Raw genomic sequence first — 22212 nt, 5'->3', positions numbered from 1 at the left:
AGTCATATTGATGTTCAGTAAACAGGGTATGCATTTAAATATGACATATGTAAAACATGAACATGTAAAGTCAGAGCTTTGGGAAAGGTTTCACAGGGATGTGTGAAGATGTTTGTGATTCCTGGACACGATTACTTTGTTTAGCGTTTTGTTATCCATATCTAACAGAGTGAAGGATCATCTTATAACTTATGAGTGAAGAGGCTGTCTGTCTCCACTGGGTAGGGGGGTTATTATAGCAGCCATCTGTATGATTAAATAGTTCTGAATGAATGTTTTTATATCAAGGGATTAGTAGATTTGCCATATCCTTAGGAAATATAAGAATTCATAAAGCCATGGGTCAGGTTCCACCTTGAATTGAAAGGATAAAACAGGCGTATTTGTATTCCCAAGTCCTCCTTTCCTTTTGGGATCTGAAGTTCCCTTTCAATGCTTTTATTTTTTAAATCCTGGAAGTTGTGATTTGTTCTGTTGAGATGTTACCTGTATCTGTTATTTTGTTGGCGATTGTGAAGTGGTGGAGGTTCATTCTCTTCCCGAGTTGTTGTCCTGTTTCTTCAATGTATTTGTTACATGTATGAAGTTCACCACATGTGATGAGGAGGAAGTAAAACAGCCCTGGATTTTGTATTCATGTTCTTCACTTGGTAGTGAGGATGTGAGGGCAAGTTTTGCATTGCTTTTGGTTGCAGGGAAATGTGCAATTATGTTTTTATTTCAATACACCATTTGTTTGTGAAACACATTGTTTTCAAGGTAAAAATTGTCTTTAGAAAATACCACACGGCCTTCGTAATACTGGTGACATTTCTTACAGAATCTCACAGTCCCAGAGACCTTTAGGTAATCGAGTCCTAGGTCTTCTTTCATTTATATCTACCTGACTGTATACCATAGTGCAGGGCTCGACAAACCCAGGAGCCAGGAAGCCACTGGCTCCTACAATTTTATCCCTGGCTCCTAACTTTGTGGGTTATTCTCTCTATTTCTAAATTCAAATAATATTTTTATTGGCTCCTAATTTTTTAACAGATTTGTTGACCCCTGCACTTAACTTACAATTCCACTTTTATGCCTTTCTCCTAGGTACCTACCTGACAATGTTTTTGTGTACATATGTCCCTGTGCTACTATAAACCCCACACAGTTTACCATTCTGTTTCACAAAAAACTTACCTCAACATTATACTGAGATGTTTCATGCATGATCACATTGGAATTGGAATACTTCTTCCTTTGTTCTGTAATAAAGAAGATATTACATTAAATAAGATTAATATAAAGCACTATATTGGTAACAATAAAAATCATATTTATTTTACAACAGTAACTGAGACACATTGAAATGCTTAACATTTATAATCAAGGTTTAAACATAATGATCTGGAACTCCTATGCTTTTTACCACTTATTAGGGGTGAAATGTGAGTAAGTTATGGAAATTGACCTAGAAAATTATTTTTGTTCATTTTTTGTTGCATTTAAAATGGCTATTTTAAAATATGTAGCAGGTGTATCTGGAAAACAGAACAAATGGAGCGCACAAAAGATCTAAGTGTAGTATTAAAAGTACCGCTTTTATTTTCAAACATAAAAAACGTATGCACTCACAAAGAAACCCTCAAACATATGAGGTATGTTGCTGCAATGATATAGGTATATGTATCCCTCCCAGCCGTTCGACCAGAGACATACACTGGGTCAGTCCGTTTTTCAGACTCCTTATCTCAATCACAGGTCTCCCAAAGGTGTAGTGTGATTGTATTGCTGGATATTCCAAATGGTTCACAGGGTCAATATAACTAGTAAACATTGGAGGAGATCGTATGTAACAGGTGTACAGCTGATCTGTAATAGAGCCGGCTCAAATCCAGCCGCCACCGTAAACACACTCACGTCTCCTTGATTCAAACAATGGGCGTGGCCTAAAGCATTTCGCAGGCTCCTCCCCGCTTCGTCAGAAGCTATGCCCATCCCATATTTTAAAATATATTCAAGTTTTGTAAAAAGATGATACTTTTTATTTTTAACTGCACCCCCCCACACACACACAGTGTAATGCCTACAAATAACTTATTTATACATTGTATGACCACATCACAAATCGGACAGTTGGACTAAAAATACATTCAAGTTAAAGGGATTGGAAACTCCAACATTTTCTTTCTTGATTTTGATACAATATACAATTTCAATCAAATTTCCAATTTACTTCTATTATGAAATTTGTTTCATTATGTTGTGATCCTTTGCTGAAGAAACATTGGCAGCTAGCTGAACACATATAGCCAGCCAATTAGAAGAGACAAATGTGTTCAGGCACCAATTAGAAGCTAGCCCCCACTAGAGTAGGATATGTGTGTATTCTTTTTCAACAATGGATACTAAGAGAACAAATCACATTTGAAAATAGAAGTAAATTTAAAATTGTCTTAAAATCGCATGCTCTATCTGAATCATGCAAGTTTAATTTTGACTTTCCAATCCCTTTAAAGGACCATAAAACCTGGCATTTCAACAACGCGTAAAATGTTTCATTATTTATAATGAAACATTATTGCAATATGCATTCATTATTTATTTTGATAAATTTTGCTGTAAAATACATCTGAAAATTGTACTTGTTCCACTTTTTCCCAGGGAGGCTTGGGTTAATAATTTTAGCTAATTTATCTGTGAGTTTTTTTGTATCCCCCTCCTCCCTCACATTCTTTGTGGGTTATTTGTTGTGCATCAATGGTTAGGATTGGAAAATATTTCTTTTCAATAACAGTGAGCATACTAGATAGTTTAAGTGTTAAAGGGCCATGATACCCAAATGTTGAAACACTTGAAAGTGATGCAGTATAGCTGTAAAAAGCTGACTAGAATATATCACCTGAACATCTCTATGTAAAAAAGAATGATATTTTACCTCAAAAGTTCCTCAGTAGCCACAACCCATTGTAAAGGACTTTAAGCAGCAAATCAGTATGTCTGTCCTGGGCAGGCAAGGGAGTGAGTTTCGTACACACTCATCTTATTTCCCTATTCAGTTTAAGGAGTTTACTATGAAATCTCATGAGAGTTAAAGGGCCATAATACCCAAATGTTTAAACACTTGAAAGTGGTGCAGCATAGCTGTAAAAAGCGGACTAGAAAATATCACCTGAACATCTCTATGTAAAAAAGAAAGTTATTTTACCTCAAAAGTTTCTCAGTAGCCACATCCCATTGTAAAGGACTTCTAAGCAGCAAATTAGTATGTCTGTCCCGGGACAGCTAAGGGAGTGAGCTTTTGTTCACACTCATGTTATTTCCCTATTCAGTTTATGGAAGTTTACTATGAAATATCATGAGAGTTAAGTGAAATCTCATGAGATCACAGTAAGTCCATGACATCAGCACTGCTGATGCTGATTGGCTGCTGTTCATTTCTTCATTTTTTTAAAAAATTTTTTTACCTGCAGCTGAGCAGCAGTTGAGTATAACTTTTTACACAGAACTTACTCTGCTGAGCTGAGAAAATTGTGAGGTAAAATATCTTCCTTTTTTGCATAGAGATGCTCAGGTGATATTTTCCTGTCAGCTTTTTACAGTTATGCTGCATCAGTTTCAAGTGATTTAGCATATGAGTATTACGTCCCTTTAATATTATTGTGTACATGTAAATTTATATTTATATTTAGCTATTAGATAGAGATTAAAAGGAATATATGTCTGTTTATTTAAATACCTGTTAAATAATTAATTATTACTAAGTAATTAAGCTGAATCAGTGCTAAACCACCTTAAAAAGATATGAAACCCAATTGTTTTCTTTCATGATTCAGATGCAATTTTAAGCAACTTTCTAATTTACTTCTATTATCAATGTTTCTTTGTTCTCTAGGTATCTTTATTTAAAAAAGCAGGAATGTAAGCTTAGGAGACGGCCCATTTTTGGTTTAGCACCCTGGGTAACACATGCTGATTGGTGACTACATTTAGCCACCAATCAGCAAGCGCTACCCAGGCTCTGAACCAAAAATGGACTAGCTCCTAAGCTTTACATTCCTGCTTTTCAAATAAAGATAACAAGAGAACAAAGAAACATTGATAATAGGAGTAAATTAGAAAGTTGCTTAAAATTGCACGCTCTATCTGAATCATGAAAGAAAAAAATTGGGTTTCAGATCCCTTTAGAGGACAGGCTACCACAGTCTCTCCCCTTAACTGCACTTGGGCAAACAGGGTTCATGCTATATCTGCTTATTAGTTTGTGATTGGTTAGCAAGGGTTCTTTTGTTCTAGGGGACAGGGAAATCAGTAAAAAAAAACATCAGAATCATTTGACAAATTAAAGCTGCATTTTTCACTGCAAAATTCTTCACAGATATTAAGGTACATAGTTTTCCATCTTACAATTTGTATTTAATGTCCCTTTAATAAAACTACATCAGTAGCCTCCAGAAGAGAATATTAGTTAAATTGTATTTAGAGATATTTACAATGTGCCAGGGGTCCCCAAGGGCCTGTTAAGATATGAGAAAAAAGCCCTCTACTCATATCTTAAAAGGGCTTATAATGTTCAGCCTCATGCTTAGTGAATATACCGACCCATCACCTTACTTACATACACACTTGGGAGCACAATACAGTAATGGCTTAAGCACTATGGCCTCTGAATGACTTTAGTGTCTATAGCCTATTAATTGGGGGAAAAAACATAGCTACGGCAGTTAGGAGGCTGCAAATACAGATTTAATTTACAATATGAATGACTGAAACATATGCATATAAAATGCTTCCCTGTAGTGGAGACTTCCGGGGAACAAAGACGTCATGCACTGAAATAATGCATCAATTTAATGCCCCTTTAAATTATTTAGTGTTCTGGTCATTGTATTTCTGTGAGTGTAAATTATGTATATGGTACATGAGCCTCAGTAGATGATATCCTGTCCATCCCAAGTGTAGCTGATGTGTATACAAGGGGATTCTACTGAATTCTATAAAGACAGCTGGTATATGTAAGAGAGGAATCCCACTGAAGACTTAAAGGGACATTCTGGTCAAAATTTAAATGCACATAGATTAATTACATCTTTGAACAGAAGCATATTTGCAATATACATGTATTAGCAAAAATACTTATAGTAAAAGTTATCACTGTTTTAGTGTTAACATTTTTCTATGCACGTGCATGTGAAACATAGCTAGATATTGTCACTGCACCCCCAGTTCAAATACTGCAGCTGCTCAGCACATCAGTGGGGCTTGTATCATGTCAACATGTATGCTTTTTTTTTTTCAAATGTTTATTTATATCCAACAATGCATACAATCATACATATTCCACATCTTTACACAACGCAGGGCGGAGCATTGTATAATGTGCGAAAGGGTGGATAAGACCCAGACAGATCAATGTTAACATTATGAGAGTTAAGCAGATGCAGAATCTCCAACTTTCAATGATAGGTTCAGTGGTTACCTTTTGCGGGATAATTGCATACAAAGTTGGGATTTTTTATTTTTAAAACATAAAATTAAACTAAACTAAACAACAATAAACTAAACTAAAATAAAATAAAATAAAGCAAAACAAAACCAGTACCTTCTCCCACTAAGAACATGGATATATATTGCACCCTCTGAAACAAGTGGGTAGTATATCCTCATATTTAGAGTTTCAGGGTCGTAATGAATGACAGTATTGTGCAAGTTTTAGTCGATCTGAAATACACTGCAGCCTGTACAATGGAAGCCAGGACAGACATCTAGACAGGCTGATCACACAATCCTAAAAGTGCTTGCATACATAAATATTGTGCAAAGATATTGACTGATAACCAGCTCTTATGAAGTAGGACTGGTAGTAATAGGCACGGTGTAAAGGAGATAAAATGGAGTCTATGGAGGAGTTAGCTAAGTACATGCATTCCAAGTTATAATGCGGTTTTGGGGGTAAAGCAGTGAGGACTATTCCCTGACCAGGAGCTTTGTGTCAGTTCAAAGGGGATTTTGTTAGGACTAAAAAATAATAATAATAATAATGTTATAGGAACTATGGGAGTAGTACAGCATGAGGTTGTCCCTGTATATATGCAATAAGAGATATCAAAAGAGGTATTACTGATATTTCAGACTAAATAGGGTTACATATCTTTCAAGAGCTGATACTGTATAGATAAAAAGTCTTTTTGCAGACTTAAATATATGGATATGCTCAACGTGGGATGGTAACGGCTGAACTTGCACTTTATATCATCAGTAGTAAAATGGCTGCTGCAGATGGGGTGGACCTATAAGTGTAGCAGTCAGGTGAGTAACATCCCACAGAAGGTATTAAGAAAGGCGTGTCAAGGCACTGCACACATCATATAGCCAAAAAGAATCACTAGTATTTCAGTACCTAGGTATGCTTTTTAACAAACAATGAGCACAAAGCAAATTAGATAATAGAAGTAAAATGGAAAGTTGTTTAAATTGTCTGCTTTGAATCGTGGTGGGAACATTTTGGGTTTCATATCCCTTTAAAGGGACAGTCAACCCAAAATTGGTTCTAAGTGATACATATAAAGTGGCAAACGATTATTATTTACAAATGTAGCCCAATATTCTACCATATATCATTTGAAAGTAAAAAGACTTACGATTTGCTCCACTGACGTTTTAAAATGCTCATTAAATCTAACATGGCGGATAGTTTTGCCAACATATTGGCAAAAACAAAAGTTGCAAGTAAGAAGATATACAGCATACTGGGTACCACAATTGGCATAAAAATGAATACTGTGTACTGTCCCATCAACAGTACAAGCAAATGTATTGCCTAGTCTTATGTTGGCACATGCATAACATGACCTCACACCACATTTAAATGTCCCTTTCGTAGACAACCAATTTCTGGACATATTGTTTGGCTTATTCTTAACTAAACTTGGAGACAGCATTTGAGCGTGGGTTCTAGACTTTTTTGGGACAAATTTACATTTATGAACATATGTTTTTAACACATCATCACTGGCTAAGATGGGTAGATGTCTCTTTAAGATCTTTACAATGTCATTATATTGTTGACTAGACTGAGTAGTGAAAACAATTGCATCACTAAAGTCATCCCTTGATCTAATCTGTTTTTTGTTTGTACTATTATCCTTAATCAAATTTCTAAATTTTTCCAAGTTTTGGAAATTATAGCCTCTGTCTGACTAATCTGTCTCTGGGTTCTATGGATTGTTGATCATAGATACTATTGGACTTGGTATTACGCCTCAGTCTGAGAAACTGGGATCTAGGTATAGATTCTACTAAGTGTCTTGGGTGCTGTGAAGTGGCATGTAAGCTATTGGGAATGGATCTAGTGTTCTCTCTCACAGGTCTAATTTATAAAGATGTGTAGTATTTCCTCAGTGCTTTAGCAACACATTTCAGATATTCATATTAGGTATTTGCTGTTCCTATCATTGGACAGCAGGTGGCACTATCATATAATTTATTTATTTTTTGCAATTACAAGTTTTAAAAAGAGCAAGATCATTGTAACAAGAAACAAAACTATTTGTATAACCCCCAGTTTATAAGAATTTTTCAGATACAGTCATTAAGTGCATTTTGGTACATGTGAACAAAAAAATCAGAAGTTATACAGTCAGTGGTACCTTATTCTGCCACATTTACTTTAGATCAGGGTCTATTTTGGGGAAGGGCAACTATATCTGAGCCTAGGGCATCAGGGATTATTGGGGCAGACAATTTTGAAGACTATTTGACTGACATGATACATCTAACTCCTACAGTATACCTTAAGACCTTGTTTCCATTGCAGTTATAAACTATGTAAAGTGTTGGTAACATAAAATATCTACATAAACTATAACAGAGATACTTAATACCACCAGTTTACATAGATTACAACTCCAGTAGAAAATAGGCTTAAACATTTTATTAATTCATTTTGTTACAAATAAATATCTGTTTGCCTTGTGGGGAGCATATGACCCCTCCACACCTCCCTGGCCACTTGCTGTGAGAAATATGAGCTAGCGTTGTATTAATATAGGGTGACCATTTCTGAGGAAAAAATTAAAGGGACACTTCATTGACAACACACAACATACTGAAAATAAACAAGGATTAATTATTATATTAGGGTTTGGTTGTAGCATTTTAAATAATTTATTTTAAATTAAATAATGAATAAAAATAATTGCTGCCACTATTATTGCTGTAATTAATTAATAATTTCACATTCAGCATTGCTGAAAACATACAGATAACAATATATAAAAGTAATAATTAAAGGGATAGGAAAGGCAAAATAAAACTTGCATGGTTCAGATAGAGAATGTAGCTTTAAGAAACTTTTAAATTAATTTCTATATTCAAATGTGCTTCGTTCTCTTGGTATCCCCTTGTTGAAAAACAATACTCACATATCCTACACTAGTGAGAGCTAGCTGCTGATTGGTGCCTGCACACATTTGTCTCTTTTGATTGGCTGACTAGATGTGTTTATCTAGCTGCCAGTAGTGCAATGCTGTTCCTGTGGCAAAAGATAACACAAGAATGAAGCAAATTTAATAAAATAAGTACATTGGAAAGTTGTTTAAAATTGTATGTTCTATCCAAATAATGAAAGAAAACTTTTGGGTTTCCTGTCCCTTTAAGTGTTATTCCTACCAGTCATAACTGGGGCTTTTTTAAAATTGGTTAAAGGGACACTCAAGTCAAAATTAAACTTTCATTATTCAGATAGAGCAGGAATTTAAAACAACTTTTCAATGTACTTCCATTAAAAAAAGTGCACAGTCTTTTTATATATAAACTTTTTGAGTCGCCAGCTCCTACTGAGCATGTGCAAGAATTCACAGAATAAGCGTATATGCATGTGTGATTGGCTGATTGCTGTCACATGGTATGTGTATGCATTTGTGATTGGCTGATGGCTGTCATATGGTACAGGGGGAGTGGAAATAGACATAACTTTTAAAATTATCAGAAAAAAAATCTACTATTCATTTGAAGTTCAGACTAAGTGCTATTGCACAGTGGCGTCACTAGGGTTGGTGTCACCCGGTGCGGTAAGTTATGGTGTCACCCCCCCCCCCCAGAAAGCAGACACACACAAAAACACAGGCAAACACACATATAAACACTCAGACACACTTAAAACATACTCAGATACACACACAAACACTCAGAAACACACTCAGACACACACACAAAAACACTGAGACACACACACACACACACAAAAACTCAGACACACACATACAAAATATGTAAACTGCACTGCATTAATTATAAAGCTCATGCCTAGAGCTGCTCCCTGGCTCAGCAGAGCATCAAATGAAAGATAAACAGAGCACTCTAAAAATAAATCACTAAAGAAAAGTTTTAGGTGCAAACTATGAAAATTCTGCTCTCTGACTCTGTTCCAAGCCTGTCAGTGCACAGCCCCGGGCCGCGTGCCTACCGCTTCTTATGGCCAATCACCTATGCACTCTGGCCACCCCCAGACCCTCGCCCGCCCTCCTACCTGTTCAGTGTGCACTTAGTGTACCGTAACCGTAATGGTCTGGTGGGCATCATACGTGGCTCCTTAACTTTAAAGACAGTGTCAAACAGTCATGCGGTCAGGTGCCAGGCATCCCCTCATGATTTGCCAGTTCCCGTTTAGAGAGACAGCACAGCAGTGAGTGACTCCACTGCTCCACATGTCACTGAGCAGTGAGCACAGATAGGCAGGAAGGTTTAGGCTAGGAGCGCAACTTTGCAAGCCCCACGGCATGCCCACAACATTCATAGCGAAATCGGGCAGGGGAGAAGCAAAGTGCAAACAAGCAAAAGCAGCCAGGAAAACTATTTGTTGAAATTGCAGCACTGGCTCAAAGGGCAAAAAAATTGTGTGTCTACAACTTCCCCAGTCCCACCAATGCTCACAAATGCCAGCTCCTCTAATAAAAAAAAATCTATGCATCTCAACATTGTATTTCTTTGAATTTCAATAAAATTAAAAAAAAAAAAAAAAAAAAAATTTTTTTTTGGTGTCACCCCCTGGTGGGTGTCACCCGGGTGCGGCCCGCCCCCCCGCCCCCCCGCCCCCCCCTAGTGACGCCACTGCTATTGCATTGTCTTGTTATCTTGCATTTGTTGATTATGCAAATCTACTTTTTTGACTGGTCCTTTAAGAAGGCTCCACCTATTTATGGCCCTTGTATATCATATTTTGAAAGGCGTATTTTCTACCTTTCACATACGCTAACACAGCTGGTTATATAAATTTAATATTCACAACAGATATCACTTCACAATAAAATACATAAGTAGTTACTAACCATAAACTCACAGAGTAGACTCCCTGCTGTTCCAACTCCCTCTCTATGCTGCTCAGTTCTCTCTCTGCTTTTCAACTCTCTCTCTAAAGCTCAACTGCTCTCTGATGTTAAAGGGGGCAGTCAACTCAAAAAATGTATTGTTTTAAAAGATAGATAATCCCTTTATTACCCATTCCCCAGTTTTGCACAGAAAACATAGTTATATTAATACACGTTTACCTCTGTGATTACCTTGTTTCTAAGCATCTTCTGATGGCCCCCTGATCACATGACTTTATCTATTAACATGCATTTGAGCCAATTTGTTCTGTGTTGTTAGAATCCACGGGCGTGAGCACAATGTTATCTATATAGCTTCCCCTGATGTTAAAAGCAAATACAAAAGCATGTGATCATGGGGCTGTCTTTAGGGACTTAGAAACAGACAGAAATTTAAAGGTTATAAAGTATGTTAATATAACCATGTTTTTTGTTCAACGCTGGGAAATGGGTAGTAAAGGCATTATTTATCTTTTTAAACAAAAACAATTTTTGTGTTTACTGTCCCTTTAAATTGCTCTCTTTCTGCAGATCAACTATCTTTCTACTGTTCAACACTCACAAGTCACTTGCCCCCACTCCCAGACAGCAACAAAAAGGTGTGCAAGATTTTAGCTCATCCTTTTACATGTGTCAAGCACCATAGAATGCAGGGAGCTGTAGTTCCCCTGGCTGCAGAGCTGCTAACAGCTCCAGATATAGCATTCCAGCGAAGAACATAAAAATAATACCAACTCGAGTGTTGAGCATATATTATAGAAAATGAAAGAAATAAACAGTCATGATAAAAATAACAAAAAATGGGACACTCCTTCAAAATGTCTTGGGGACAAATGGACAATCTCGTTAAAAATTTGCTCAGGAATAGCAATGCACTACTGGCAGCTAGCATGTGATTGGTAGCTGCACTTATATTCCTCTTGTGATTAGCTCACCTGATGTGTTTAGCTAGCTAGCTGCCAGCAGTGCATTTCTGTATGTTCAAAAAAGGATATCAATAGAAGAAAATTTGATAATAGAAGTAAATAGGAAAGTTGATTAAAATCACATTTTCTATCTGAATCACGGCAGAAAAATGTTGGGGTTTATATCCCTTTAATTTGTTATAAGCAAAGTTCCCAGATTACTGCAGGAATGTGTAATACAGATAAAGTGAAATGTTTGAGTTAGATAAGAAGGTGAAAATACATATTTTGCAATCTGCTTTTAGTATGGAAGCAGCAAGATTTTATGTGACAAGGATGTGAGACCTCTAACTGCATATGCAAATTGATGGTAGTTTGAAGCCAATTTGCCCTTATCTATTGGTGACCCTTGATCTACTTTATTACTTTTAGAATATATTCTTGTACATGACAGGAGATTTCCTCTCACTGTAAAGCCTGCCTGTTTGAGTCTAATCAGAGAGGCTGTAACGCCTGACAGAATGCAGCCAATCAGAGAGGCTGTGAAGCCTGACAGAATGCAGCCAATCAGATAGACTGTAAAGCCTGACAGAATGCCGCTACAGAGAGTGTAAAGCCTGACAGAATGCAGCCAATCAGATAGACTGTAAAGCCTGACAGAATGCAGCCAATCAGATAGACTGTAAAGCCTGACAGAATGCCGCTACAGAGAGTGTAAAGTCTGACAGAATGCAGCCAATCAGAGAGGCTGTGAAGCCTGACAGAATGCAGCCAATCAGATAGACTGTAAAGCCTGACAGAATGCCGCTACAGAGAGTGTAAAGCCTGACAGAATGCAGCCAATCAGAGAGGCTGTGAAGCCTGACAGAATGCTGCCAATCAAATATACTGTGGAGCCTGACAGAATGCAGCCAATCAGAGAGGCTGTGAAGCCTGACAGAATGCAGCCAATCAGATAGACTGTAAAGCCTGACAGAATGCCGCTACAGAGAGTGTAAAGCCTGACAGAATGCAGCCAATCAGAGAGGCTGTAAAGCCTGACAGAATGCCGCTACAGCGAGTGTAAAGTCTGACAGAATACAGTCAATCAGAGAGGCTGTGAAGCCTGACAGAATGCACCCAATCAGATAGACTGTAAAGCCTGACAGAATGCCGCTACAGAGAGTGTAAAGCCTGACAGAATGCAGCCAATCATAGAGGCTGTAAAGCCTGACAGAATGTAGCCAATCAGAGAGGCTGTGAAGCCTGACAGAATGCAGCCAATCAGAGAGGTTGTAAAGCCTGACAGAATGCTGCCAATCAAATATACTGTGGAGCCTGACAGAATGCAGACAATCAAATATATTGTAGAGCCTGACAGAATGCATAAATAAAAAGAGAGAAGCGCTGAACCTGGGAACGAACAATAGCATAATAGCTTGTTCTATGGCTAGTTACCACCCTAGAAGCAGCCTCTTTTTGCTCAACATGTGCCTTTCACAGAGAAGAACTCTCCTGTAGTATATCAGTCTGATTCTGACTTCACAGTACAGTCCAGCCCCGAAATACCAGGCAATCCCTCTCTGAACGAGAGAAACGGCAAAACCCCAGACGTACGTTTCGGCCTAGTGTGGGCCTTGTCAGTGAGGGGCAGCCATATCCTACTAGGCACACTGAGCAAGGGGTCCACGTCTGGACTCCCGCATCACACATAGGGGGACTTCCCTAAGAGTCATAATTTGCATAAATAAAAAGAGAGAAGCACTCAACCTGGGAACGAACAATAGCATAATAGCTTGTTCTATGGCAAATTACCACCCTAGAAGCAGCCTCTTTTTGCTCAACGTGTGCCTTTCACAGAGAAGAACTTTCCTGTAGCATATCAGTCTGATCCACGGTTTTACAAAATTTGCGCTCAACGGATTAGTGATCCTGAAGACTTTAGGTAAAGTGTAAGAGATAAAAAAAAAGTTTGTCAACACAACATAGATACATCAAAATAAAGTATTACACTAATTTATACACCCTCTGATAAAACATATAAATATGTATTTTTTTTAATATCATGGTTAAAAGGGTATTTGTCTAGAAAGGGCTATTATGTATGTTTATATGTGTGTGTGTGTGTGTATATATATATATATATATATATATATATATATATATATATATATACACATATACACACTTGTTTTTTCATGCGAACAAGGCTCTGTGTGGGGCCGAAATGTTATAAAGTAAAAGATGTTTTCTTAGTATCCTGTGTGCCTATGTTCTTTGGAGATCATATAAAATCCACATCAGGTTCTGATTTCCAGCAGATTTTTTATATATATTTATTTATATATATATATATATTTATGTATGCTTAGAGGAATATGGCTACACCTCACTGACAAGGCCCAATGAAGGCCAAAACGATCGTCTGGGGTTGCTGTGTTTCTTGTTCAGAGAGGAATTGCCTGGCATTTTGGCGCTGGATTGACCGTAATAGGTGGGATCAGACTGATATACTAAAGGAAAGTTCTACTCTGTGAAAAGCATTACTGGGCTAAAAGAAGCTGCACCCAGGTGGTAAATCGCCATAGAACAGGCTGACAATGGTATTGAGCTGGTTGTTCTTTCCTGTGAGTGTGCTTCTCTCTGTGTGTGTGTGTATATATATATATATATATATATATATATATATATATATATATATATATATATATATATATATATATATATATATATATATATATATATATATGTCTAAATATGTGTATGTGTGTATATATACACGTGTATTTATGTCTAAAAATGTATATACTGTACATACATAAATACTCATGTAAACACATATATACACAAATACATACATTTTTTAGTCATTTCCAGTTAAATACCTTGAAACATTTTTATCTATATGAATATATACAGGTATATATATATATATGTACAAAGAAATAATCAGATATATGATGAAATAAATATTAAAAAAAAAAAGTACTTTCTCTTCTATGTGAAGAACATTGGAATGTAAAGTACAGTATTCATATCTGCCCTCGGCTTTAGCGCAGTTGGGCCAATGCAGTGTCGGCTTAGAGCATCGGCAATAAGTGTTAGGCTTAGTTTTTTGGACATTGTGCCTCATTGAAGTCTACGGGAGAAGTTAATGTGGCCTCGCTATCTGAAGTCCTGAAGTTAGCTTGCATTAATTTCGTTCTTGCTCTAACTTTTTACTTTCAATTTAATACACTAACTAACCCATAAAAAGTTTACTTTTAGCTTAGTTAGCGCACAAGTGAAAGTAAAAGCTACTGCAGCATTTGTGATCTAGACCAAAGTATTTTGTATTTGTCAAATTGCATTTGGTAGGAACATTTTTTGTTATCATTTCTATGCTCTGTCTGAATTATTACAGTTTATTTTGTCTTCCTGGTTCCTTTAGCTAGAGAGAAACATGCAGTGACAGTTATGAAGGAAATTATCCATTTGAGTGTAGTCAGTGGCATATTTTGGCTTAGGCAAACACGGTACTTGCTTAGGGTGGCACATTGAGAGGGCGCAGCATTTTTTGTGTCTATATTTGTAAGAAGCTTACAGTTATTATATACAGGTATATAAGAGGAGATTTTGCCCAAAGATCCCTCCCGCGATCGATAATTAGGGATCCATCACCCCCTACCCCACATTTTTTCTGTAGTTAACCCCCCTTCCCTCCCTCTCCCTTTATTCTCCCCCCCCCCCGCAGTGTAGTGCCCTCCCACTTCCTAATCTGCTGCTGGTCCAACCACCCACCTCCAGGATTCCCTCCCACACCTCCCGCTGGCACCAGCAGATAATCATTATAGACAGTGACACACACAGTGTTACAGTCTATAACGATCTGGCATCTGCCTTCCATATGCAGGATCGTCCTGCAACTCCGATATATATACGTCATGTGGTACAGTACCACAAAGTACCGCACAATGGGGTCGATTTATCAACCCTTTCGCTCCGCTATGGGTGCAGGTTCTCACAAGAGAACCTGCAGTCCGTATTTAACAAGCAGGGGTCATCAGACTGCTGCTTCCCTAACCTTTTGCAACCTCTTCCAACTGGGGAGAGTGACAGCTTCTGCCCGCGTGTGATTGGCTGTGCGCGGGCACGGGGCAGATTGCACACGAGAGCAAAATAGCGCTCATGTGCAATGCTGAATTCCTACAGCAGAATTCAACCCGCAAGAGGCGAGCTGCGGCGGACAGGGGAGCATATGTGCGCCCCTGTCCACTGCAGCTTGATAAATCGATCACAATATATATATATATATATATATATATATATATATATACACACATCATTATGGGTTAAGGGGTTAAAGGGATAGAAAGGTCAAAAATTGAAATGTGCATCCTGAGTGCATGTAAATTTTAAATATAAACATTTTAACAAAAATGCTTCTAGTGTTTTTCAGTGGTATACACACATATGCTGTGGGGTCTGTGCACCAGCATTCAAACACCACCCCTTCTTAGAGAGTCAGCAGTGGTTTGTATGACACAAATGAAGTCCTCACAGACACAATACACACCACCGCCAACTGTCCTGGCAGACATGATGTTTGTATCCTGATCCTTTTGTCAGATGTAGCATATGTGCATATGTTGCTGAAACAGTAATACATTTTACTAGAAGTATTTTTGACAATGGAAGTATATTGTAAAAATGCTTCTATTTAAAACCGAAATGCATTCATGCACATTTTAGTTTTAACTTTTCTAAACCTTTACGTTTACAACATCAGTTGCAGATCAAATAATCACTGTTCACAGCAAAATGAACAAGTGTAGGAGATTCTGACTTACTTGCGCCTAGATTACGAGTTTTGTCGGTAAAAACTTGCAGAGCTAACGCTCCTTTTTTTTCCAGCTCTCCCTTTAAACAACGCTGGTATTACGAGTTTTCTGAATGGCTGCGTTAGCCTCAGAAAAGTGAGCGTTGAGCAAAATTTAGCTGCACTTCTAACCTCAATACTAGCGTTGCTTACGGTAGCGGTAAGATGGAAAAACAAGCTTGTGCACGATTTCCCCATAGGATACAATGGGGCTGAGTTGGCTGAAAAAAAACCTAACACCTGCAAAAAAGCAGCGTTCAGCTCCTAACGCAGCCCCATTGTTTCCTATGGGGAAATAAAAGTTATATCTGCACCTAACACACTAACATGAACCCCGAGTCTAAACACCCCTAACCTTACACTTATTAACCCCTAATCTGCTGCCCCCGCTATCGCTGACACCTACATTATATTATTAACCCCTAATCTGCCGCTCTGGACACCGCAGCCACCTACATTATCCCTATGAACCCCTAATCTGCTGCCCCCAACATCGACAACACCTATATTATATTTATTAACCCCTAATCTGCCCCCCCCAACGTCGCCACAACCTACATACACTTATTAACCCCTAATCTGCTGACCGGACATCACCGCCACTATAATAAATGTATTAACCCCTAAACCACCGCAATCCCGCCTCGCAAACACTATAATACATTTTATGAACCCCTAATCTGCCCCCCCAACGTCGCAGCCACCTACCTACAATTATTAACCCCTAATCTCCCACCCCCAACGGGGGCCTATTCCTATTTAAAAATAAATACTTACCTATAAAATAAACCATAAGATAGCTACAATATAACTAATAATTACATTGTAGCTATTTTAGGATTTTTATTTATTTTACAGGCAACTTTGTATTTATTTTAACTAGGTACAATAAAAAAATATTACAAGAATTTTTATCTAATTACACCTAATCTAAGCCCCCTAATAAAATAAAAAAGCCCCCCAAAATAATAAAATTCCCTACCCTATACTAAATTACAAAAGTAATCAGCTCTTTTACCAGCCCTTAAAAGGGCTTTTGCGTGGCATTGCCCCAAAGTAATCAGCTCTTTTACCTGTAAAAGAAAATACAAGACCCCCCCCAACATTACAACCCACCACCCACACACCCCTACTCTAAAACCCACCCGATCCCCCCTTAAAAAAAACCTAACACTACCCCATTGAAGATCACCCTACCTTGAGCCGTGTTCACCCAGCCAGGCACCGATGGGCCAGAAGAGGACATCCGGACCAGCAGAAATCTTCATCCGATCGGGGCAGAAGAGGTCCTCCATCCAGCAGAAGTCTTCATCCAAGCGGCATCTTCTATCTTCATCCATCGCGGAGCGGGTCCATCTTCAAGACATCCGACGCAGAGCATCCTCTTCTTCCCGATGACTAACGACGAATGAAGGTTCCTTTAAATGACGTCATCCAAGATGGCGTAACTCGAATTCCGATTGGCTGATAGGATTCTATCAGCCAATCGGAATTAAGGTAGGAAAAATCTGATTGGTTGATTTAATCAGCCAATCAGATTGAAGTTCAATCCGATTGGCTGATTGGATCAGCCAATAGAATTGACGTTGCATTCTATTGGCTGATCCAATCAGCCAATCGGATTGAACTTCAATCTGATTGGCTGATTAAATCAACCAATCGGATTTGTCCTACCTTAATTCCGATTGGCTGATAGAATCCTATCAGCCAATCGGAATTCGAGGGACGCCATCTTGGATGACATCATTTAAAGGAACCTTCATTCGTCGTTAGTCGTCGGGAAGAAGAGGATGCTCCACGTCGGATGTCTTGAAGATGGACACGCTCCGCGCCGGATGGATGAAGATAGAAGATGCCGCTTGGATAAAGACTTCTGCTGTATGGAGGACCTCTTCTGCTCCGATCGGATGAAGACTTCTTCCTGTCTGGATGTCCTCTTCTGGCCCATCGGTGTCCGGCTGGGTGAACACGGCTCAAGGTAGGGTGATCTTCAATGGGGTAGTGTTAGTTTTTTTTAAGGGGGATCGGGTGGGTTTTAGAGTAGGGGTGTGTGGGTGGTGGGTTGTAATGTTGGGGGGTCTTGTATTTTCTTTAACAGGTAAAGGAGCTGATTACTTTGGGGCAATGCCCCGCAAAAAGCCCTTTTAAGGGCTGGTAAAAGAGCCGATTACTTTTGTAATTTAGTATAGGGTAGGGAAGTTTATTATTTTGGGGGTGCTTTTTTATTTTATTAGGGGGCTTAGATTAGGTGTAATTAGATTAAAATTCTTGTAATTTTTTTTTATCTTTTGTAATTTAGTGTTTGTTTGTTTTTGTAATATAGTTTAGTTTATTTAATTATATTTTAGTTTAGATAATTGTAGGTAATTTATTTTAATTAATTTATTGATAGTGTAGTGTTAGGTGTATTTGTAACTTAGGTTAGGATTTATTTTACAGGTAATTTTGTAATTATTCTAACTAGGTAGCTATTAAATAGTTATTAACTATTTAATAGCTATTGTACCTAGTTAAAGGGACAGTCTACCATAGAATTGTTATTGTTTTAAAAGATAGATAATCCCTTTATTACCCATTCCCCAGTTTTGCATAACTAACACAGTTATATTAATATATTTTTTACCTCTGTGATTACCATGTATCTAGGAACCTTCTTCCAGCCCCCTGATCACATGACTGTGACTGTTTATTATCTATTGTCTTGCATTTAGCATTGTGTTGTGCTAGATCTTAAATAACCCCCTGTGCCTGAACACAGTGTTATCTATATGGCTCACGTGTACTTTCTGTCTCTTTGTGTTGAAAAGAGATTTTAAAAGCATGTGATAAGATGCAGCCCTCAAAGGCTTAGAAATTAGCATATGAGCCTACCTATGTTAAGTTTAAACTAAGAATACCAAGAGAAAAAAACAAATTTGATGATAAAAGTAAATTGGAAAGTTGATTAAAATTAAAAGTCCTATCTGAATAATGAAAGTTTAATTTATACTAGACTGTCCCTTTAAAATAAATACAAAGTTGCCTGTAAAATAAATATAAATCCTAAAATAGCTACAATGTAATTATTAGTTATATTGTAGCTATCTTATGGTTTATTTTATAGGTAAGTATTTATTTTTAAATAGGAATAATTTATTTAATTATAGTAAATTTATTTAGATTTCTTTAAATTATATTTAATGTAGGGGGGTGTTAGGGTTAGACTTAGGTTTAGGGGTTAATAACTTTATTATAGTAGCGGCAACGTTGGGGCGGGAGATTAGGGGTTAATAATTGTAGGTAGGTGGAGACGTTGGGGGGCAGATTAGGGGTTAATAAAATTTATTATAGTGTTTTCAAGGCGGGATTACGGTAGTTTAGGGGTTAATACATTTATTATAGTGGCGGCGATGTCCGGTCGGCAGATTAGGGGTTAATAAGTGTAGGTAGGTTGCGGCGACGTGGGGGGGGGGGGCAGATTAGGGGTTAATAAATATAATATAGGTGTCGGCAGATTAGGGGTTAAATAATTTTATTATAGTGTTTGCAATGTGGGGGGGCCTCCGTTTAGGGGTTCATAGGTAGTTTATGGGTGTTAGTGTACTTTATAGCACTGTAGTTAAGAGCCTTATGTTCCGGCGTTAGCCCATAAAACGCTTAACTACTGACTTTTTATGCGGTAGGAGTCTTGGAGGTAGAGGCTGTACCGCTCACTTCTTCCAAGACTTGTAATACCGGCGTTAGGCAAATCCCATTAAAAAGATAGGATACGCAATTGACGTAAGGGGATTTGCGGTAGCCAAAAGTCGCGGAAGAAAAGTGAGCGGTGAGCCTCTACCTGTCATACTCGTAATACCAGCAGGCGTTAAAAAGCAGCGTTAGGACCCCTTAACGCTGCTTTTTAAGGCTAACGCAGAACTCGTAATCTAGGCCTTGATATTTGCTACGAAGCAGTAGAAAGTTTTTTTTGGGGCCCCCAAAGGTACCTCAGTAGTATAATGATCTTGAGGATAGATGGGTGGATCTGCAACCTGCACTAATAAAAGTCTTCCCTGTATTAGTATTGTACACATTTTGCACATGCCTATATATAGACTGGCTGTTTTTGGCCCCCCGGCACTCGGGCCCTTTTGCTATCGCACCTGCAGCACAGTTGGTAGTTCCGCCTCTGCAACTTAATATAAACTATCAATGAAATCGAGACAATAAAATCCACTACAGGTTGTATATTGTAATACACATGAAATCATTCAACAAGTAGATTAAAAAAACAACTGTCAGGTAAAATATGGCACAAAAAGATCTTCTTGTACTTGAAATACGTCAGTGTGCTCATGAGAGGAGTGATATTGACAATTTTTGTCATCATGTGCCTTTTTGGACAAGTTATGTGTTATTTACACATAGCACATAGTCCCAGCTGACCTTTCTTAAGCACTTTTTTATATATTGTGGTCTAGTGTGCTCTGTGCTGCTTAGCAGTATTAAAGAATGTTTTATATTGTAGAAATGTCATGTTTACATATAAGCAAAGTGTTTTGTTGATAGTAAGGATATTTGAAATTACATCATTTTGTGTCTTTAGTGTAGAGCAAAAAGACACAAAAGTTCTAGGCATTTTTTGTATTTAAAATGAACCTGAAAGGGACAGGAAGACACAAAATTTGCTTTCATGATTTGGATAGAACATACAATTTTAAATAATTTTCCAATTTACTTCAATTATCAAATGTGTTTCATTCTCTTTGTTATCCTTTGCTGAATGAACAGCATTGCACTAATGAGATCTAGCTGAACACATCTAGTTAACCAATCACAAGAGACAAATGTGTGCAGGCACCAATCAACAGTTAGCACCCACTAGTGTAAGATATGTGCATCTTGATTTTCAACAAGGGATACCAAGAGAACAAAGCACATTTGAAAATAGAAATTAAATTTAAAAGTGTCTGAAAATGACCTGCTCTATCTGAATCATGCAAGTTTAATTTTGACTTTCCTATCCCTTTAAACAGCTGGGTACAACTATAGTGCCAAGGTTACTATTCCCCACGATTAGTTTTTTTCCTCCTGTGTTTACGGCTCTCTTTAAACCTGTTCCCCTATTTTAACCCGTTACATGTGCTGTTTCCTGAACCTCTTCATACTGGGTGCCGCCATCTTGGAGCTTAACCCCTTAACGACCGAGGACGTGCAGGGTACGTCCTCAAAAAAAAGGCAGTTAACGCCTGAGAACGTACCCTGCACGTCCTCGGTGTGGAAAGCAGCTGGAAGCAATCCCGCTCGCTTCCAGCTGCTTTCCGGTTATTGTAGTGATGCCTCACTCTGTGGCCCTCACTCTGTGGCCCTCTCTGCACCGGAGATCGGTGGCTCACTGCGTTGGTGGGTGGGAGCCGGACCGGGAGGCGGGTGGCGGCCTTCGATGGCCCTGCTGATGTGGAGCGGGATCGTGGGCGGGGATGGCCGGGGGCGCGCACGGACGCGCGCGCGTGCACGGGAGGGCGGGGGCGGGCGCGTGCATGGGGAGGGAGCGGGTGGGAACCACTACGCTACAGAAAATCAAATAATAAAAAAAGTTAACAAATGTTAAAAATGGCTAAAAAGTTAAAAAAAAAAAACGATCAGCAAGGTGGTGGGGGTTTGTCTGTGTGGGGGGGGAAGCTACACTACAGAAAAAAACCAAACAAACAAAAAAAAAGCACTTTTTTTTTGCAAACTGGGTACTGGCAGACAGCTGCCAGTACCCAAGATGGCCCCCAATGAGGCAGAGGGAAGGGTTAGAGAGCGGTTTTGGGGGGGATCAGGGAGGTTGGGGGCTAAGGGGGGATCCTACACAGTAGCATATGTAAATATGCTAAAATTTTTTTTTTTTTTTTTTTTTTTTTAAAAAAAAAAACCCTTTTATTTTAGTACTGGCAGACTTTCTGCCAGTACTTAAGATGGCGGGGACAATTGTGGGGTGGGGGAGGGAAGGGAGCTGTTTGGGAGGGATCAGGGGGTGGGATGTGTCAGGTGGGAGGCTGATCTATACACTAAAGCTAGAATTAACCCTGCAAGCTCCCTACAAACTCCCTAATTAACCCCTTCACTACTAGCCATAATACACGTGTGAGGCGCAGCAGGATTTAGCGGCCTTCTAATTACC

At 38.4% G+C, this 22212-nt stretch overlaps 1 protein-coding gene across 1 annotated transcript in view; it reads right to left on the bottom strand.

Annotated features, from left to right (window-relative positions):
- Window positions 1-22212, bottom strand: part of EPS8L2 (EPS8 like 2) — a 261969-nt gene that overhangs the window by 68553 nt on the left and 171204 nt on the right. Inside the window, exon 4 of the mRNA XM_053720198.1 lies at window positions 1180-1244. Coding sequence (XP_053576173.1) covers window positions 1180-1244 — 65 coding nt within the window. The remainder of the gene's footprint in view (window positions 1-1179; window positions 1245-22212) is intronic.

This window comes from Bombina bombina, chromosome 7 (assembly GCF_027579735.1).
Source record: "Bombina bombina isolate aBomBom1 chromosome 7, aBomBom1.pri, whole genome shotgun sequence".
NCBI lineage: Eukaryota > Metazoa > Chordata > Amphibia > Anura > Bombinatoridae > Bombina > Bombina bombina.
Note: the sequence above shows the minus strand (reverse complement) of the source record. Positions and strands in the feature narration are given on the sequence as shown.